Genomic DNA, 4797 nt, shown 5'->3' on the forward strand with positions numbered 1-4797 from the left:
AAAGGAGAATCCAGAGGCCACACTGAGCTTCTCAGGAACAGAATGATTTTGAGATAAGCTTGGGGCACACATTGGGAATAAGCTAATAAACTTGGGGCAGATAAAGGTCAAGGTGGGACCAGCAACTCTCTGGGTGTTCAAACACCTCAACCATCGTCTAAATGTTAGCTGCCCTGCACTTTGGACTGGATTTGTCTTACTCTCCCTTATAGTCTCCTTCTGGTGAGCTCATCCAATCACATGACTTCAATACCATCTATAAAAAGTCCCCCATATGTCTACTTCCAAATGTGACATTTTTGCAGCTCCTTGATTCACATTTCCACTTGGATGTCTAATAAAAATCTGATTTTACATGGCACGCATTCCCCACTCCTCCACCCCGGGGACCCCTGCAACCCTCCCCAGGGGGGATAATAACACCATCATCAACCCAGGTGTTCAGGTCCAATCTTCAGAACCTACATTATGTTTCCCATCTCCCATTCCTCACCTCCTGTTCATGAGCAAAGTTTGTGTCTCCTTGTCAAAAACGCATCTGGAACTGGTCGACCTCTCTTCATTTCCTCAGCCACCATTACAGCTCAAGCTGCACTAGTCTCCTACCTGGATCAGCTATACTGGCTCTACCTGGTCTGCACCTTCAACTCTCTGCCATCCCTCTATATTCTTCAAAGCAGTCACTGCCTTGACATTTTGGGGGCATTTATTCTACTTTATATTCAATATCACAAACTTGACCTTCAGTTTTGACCTTATGTTTTTCAGTCCTTTTGAGTTTTTTTTTTGTTTTTTGTTTTTTTTTTAACCAGCTTTAATGGAAGAAATGGTACAATTGAAGGAAAAACCATGAATGGAGAATTCGTAAGGGTAATATACAGGAAATCACTCCCTATCTGCGGGGAAGGCAGCCTAAGGCTCAGTCCCATTATCCGTGTCACTCAGGGTGAGCTTGCCAAAGAGGTACTCTGCGATACTGTCCGCTAGAGCCCCCATCTTGAAGCCCAGAAGCAAGAATCCTTAGCACTTGCATATTTTGTTTTTTGTTTGTTTGTTTGTTTTTTCAGATGGAGTTTCGCTCTTGTTGCTCAGGCTGGAGTGCAGTGGCGGGATCTCGGCTCACCACAACCTCCGCATCCCAGGTTCACGCGATTTTCCTGCCTCAGCCTCCCGAGTAGCTGGGATTACAGGCACGCACCTCCATGCCCGGCTAATTTTGTATTTTTAGTGGAGACGGGGTTTCTCCATGTTGGTCAGGCTGGTCTCAAACTCCTGACCTCAGGTGATCCGCCCGCCTCAGCCTCCCAAGTGCTGGGATTACAGGCGTGAGCCACAGCACCCGGCAACAACTGGGATGAATTCCATACCATGTTTTATACCGTACCATGCATACGCACACACAGATACCATGGCCCAAGACTGCACACCCCACCCTACCCCACCCACCCCACACATCTCACCCCACCCTACCCCACCTCACCCCATCCCATCCCATCCCACATGCCCTCAAAGTTTATAAGGGGAAGACTAATGTGTTTTCCAGGGGCTCATAAAATACCTTTCCCCTCCACCCCCGCAGATCCTGAGCTGCATGCAGACGGGGCAGAGCTGAATGGAGAGACTGCTGGATACCTACTTTAAACCTGCATGGGGATGTGCCCTGATTCCTAAAAGGTGAGAGTGTTGCAGATACGCATCAGCTGGACACCTTTACTGCTTTGAGAACAGATAACTTTATTGCCAACAACGGTCAAACTGAGAGGAGAAAACTGAAGAGAACGTTCTGAAAGGGCAACATGGATGCCCCGCCTGGTGGCGTGAGCAGGGGAAGGCACCTCGTGGCTCTGGGGACTGTCTGGGCTCAGATGTGTTTCTGGCTGTGGCCCAGGGTGAGCTTGTCAAACAGGTACTCTGCCAGGCCTGCTTCCGGGGCCCCCATCTTGCACAGGTTGCTCAGGTAGCCACCCAGCTCTTTGATGGTCTTGGCCTGCTGGTTCAGGAAGTGGTTCTCCAGGAAGTCGCAGAGCTGGGGGTCGTCGTTCTCCTTGGCCAGCTGGTGCAGCTCCAGGAGGCTCTGGTTGACGTTCTTCTCCAGGTGGAAGGCACACTCCATGGCCTTGAGCCCGCTCTCCCAGCCTTGGCACTCTGGCTTCCTGATGTCGCAAAGGTAGATGCGGCCACCGCGCAGGTTCTGCAGCCTCATCAGCTCCCGGGCGTGCTGCCTCTTCTCGTGCCACTGGCGCAAGAAATAGCGGCTGAAGCTCTCCAGGGCCACGTAGTCCGGGTCGAAGTAGAAGGCCATGGACAGGTACACATAGGAGGCGTGGAGCTCCAGGTTGATGTTGATGTTGACGGCGACCTCGCAGCTGAGGTGGTAGTTCTGGCGCACCTGAGACAGCGGGCCCTGGGCAGGCAGCACGGGCGCGGGGAGCAGGCGGGGTAAAGCGGTGTGGTCGCGAGGGTCCCGGAGCGGGCGGCGGCATCGGCATCGGCAGTGGCGGCCGCGGCGGGTGCCTCTGAGCACAACCATGGTGGACGACAGCGGCGACCAGCGTAGGGCGGGGTCCTCCGGACCAGGCGGTGGTGGTTGCCGCAGGGTCTGCGAAGGGACCGGAAGTGGGCTGTGGGGACCTTTATGGGTGGAGGGGCACGCGCCGTCGGGCGGGTGGTGGTGGTGACAAGAGGGAGCACGCTGAGTTCCGTGGGCAGCCTGGGAAACTAGGCACTGTCAGTCCTCTGGGCGATGTCAATTCTGCAGTAACTTTTCTAGTGTCCAAGGACTTCTTCGTCTGTCCCCTGATTATTCCCCTCTATGGCAGTTTTTTCTCATTTTATAAACCTCTTGTCTTTCTTAAACTCTGAGAGTATGTTCTGTTAACGTTGTCTTCTGTTTCCTGTATTATATCCTTTTTTCCCTCCTCCAGAATTAGTTCTATTTGTGCATCTTCCTCACTTTCCTTAAATATCTGGAAAACGTTTGTCCATTCATGATTGGAATCAAAGACTGGGTTAGCCTTGGTGATGAGCATGGATCGAATGCACAGTTGTGAGTCTGGGTGACCAATAGGATTCTCCCATGAACAGGAGGGTGGAGTGTGTCAATTAGGGAGTGCTCATCTCCTTTGGAGATAAAGGTATAGAGCTCCCAGGCAGAGTAGGAACTATTCCAAATGCCCAAAGCATGGCATTTCTCTGGCATTGGAATATGTTAGTGGCTCTGTCTTCTAGGTAGATGTCAGCTTCCCTTTAAATGTTCACCCATGTCTGCTGCACCCTGAAGCTTAATTCTGTCTGCAGGAGAGATGTCTCCACATGATAAGGAATGTGATTTCAGATATGTTTTCAGGATCAAAGCTTAAAAACCAGAGTAAAGACTCCGTTTTTAAAATTTACCTGGAAAAGTCCTGTATGTTCACGGTTTTGGGTACTCAATAACTAATCCCCGTATCTTCCCTGCTGAATTTGAAACCAATTAGTAGTAGACACAGGACTCAGCTCACTGAAGAGCAAGCTTAGGTCTGTAGCAAAATGAACTTGCTAGTGCTTTTCAAATCTTCCAATTAGAGAAACTCACTGTGGCAGAGTGACTTCATCAAAGCTTATTTGTTTTCATCTTGGTCCACAGGTAACCATATTTTTTGAACTACTCTTCAAAAAATATGATTTGATGGGGTCTTGTACTGATTTCTGGCTATTGGAATATGAAAATAACTGGTGTATGGCCAAATAAGGCATAGTTTATAGGACACACCCTGTGCAATCCATGTCTCAAGTGAAGAAGAGGAACAGACACTAAAATATGACATATCCACTTTGGAGAAGGAGCCTGGAACTTTGGATAACATATGGACAATGTCCCTCATCACTGTCAACACCAACCTGCACTGGACCTTGATAAAAACAGAAAAATAAAAATTTACTTTAAAAGCTAAGGAGATTTGGAACACTTGTTACAGGAGATAGCCTCTCCTGACTAACCAAATTAGCTAGTCAAAGAAGGTACTGGATAACCACAGGCTGTACCCACAGGGTCCTGTAGGCTTATGGCACTGGAGTGAATTCCAGAACATAGCCTCTCAGTGGGAAGGCAGATGAGGAAAAGGAGAGGTTTAGATAGCTCTGGGTCATCACACTTTCTTCCTTTTGTTTACTGCACTGTACACACACACACACACACACACACACACACATATCTCTCAATCATTCTCCTTTTTTTCCTTCTCATGAGTGAAATGTAAAATCCCTCATTGGCCAGCGTGGCAGGTTACCTCTGTAATCTCAGCACTTTGGGAGGCCAAGGCAGGCAGATTGCTGGAACCCAGGAGTTCATGTCCAGCCTGGGCAACATGGCGAAACCCACTCTCTACAAAAAAAAAAAAAAAAAGAAACCACAAAAAATTAGGCATGGTGGCACACACCTATAGTCCCAGCTACTCAGGAAACTGAGGTGGAAGAATTGCCTGAACCCAACAAGTCGAGGCTGCAGTGAGCCCACCACTGCATTCCAGCCTGGGCGACAGGAGTGAGAGACTTGGTCTCCAAAAGGAAAAGAAAAAAGAAAAATCCCTCATGGACTCTTGAGGATCAAGGAAAAATGCTTTCCTTCTGTCTCGATGTCCTGGAATAAAATCAGGCTGGTCCTTGGGTACCTAACCTTAAGCCAGGAACACAAAGCACAGGGGCAGAGATCACGACTATCTGACCCTAGAACCAGTCAGCTGTGGTGAGGAAGGTGGGACATGTAATGATATGAAGCACTCCTGGAACCACATACCTGGAATCTGTGTTTGAGTGGAG

At 49.0% G+C, this 4797-nt stretch overlaps 1 protein-coding gene across 1 annotated transcript; it reads right to left on the reverse strand.

The window, feature by feature from the left end:
* Positions 1-1709: 1709 nt before the first annotated feature.
* LOC129024885 (ferritin heavy chain-like) lies at positions 1710-2590 on the reverse strand. The gene has a single exon (XM_054472164.1). The coding sequence runs from the start codon at positions 2528-2530 to the stop codon at positions 1862-1864; it is 669 nt and encodes a 222-aa protein (XP_054328139.1). The 5' UTR covers positions 2531-2590; the 3' UTR covers positions 1710-1861.
* Positions 2591-4797: the final 2207 nt, after the last annotated feature.

This window comes from Pongo pygmaeus, chromosome X (assembly GCF_028885625.2).
Source record: "Pongo pygmaeus isolate AG05252 chromosome X, NHGRI_mPonPyg2-v2.0_pri, whole genome shotgun sequence".
NCBI classification, from domain to species: Eukaryota; Metazoa; Chordata; class Mammalia; order Primates; family Hominidae; genus Pongo; species Pongo pygmaeus.

Coding starts and splice junctions, on each gene's coding strand:
- LOC129024885 (XM_054472164.1), bottom strand. CDS start 2,530: ATGGTTGTGCTCAGAGGCACCCGCCGCGGCCGCCACTGCCGATGCCGA.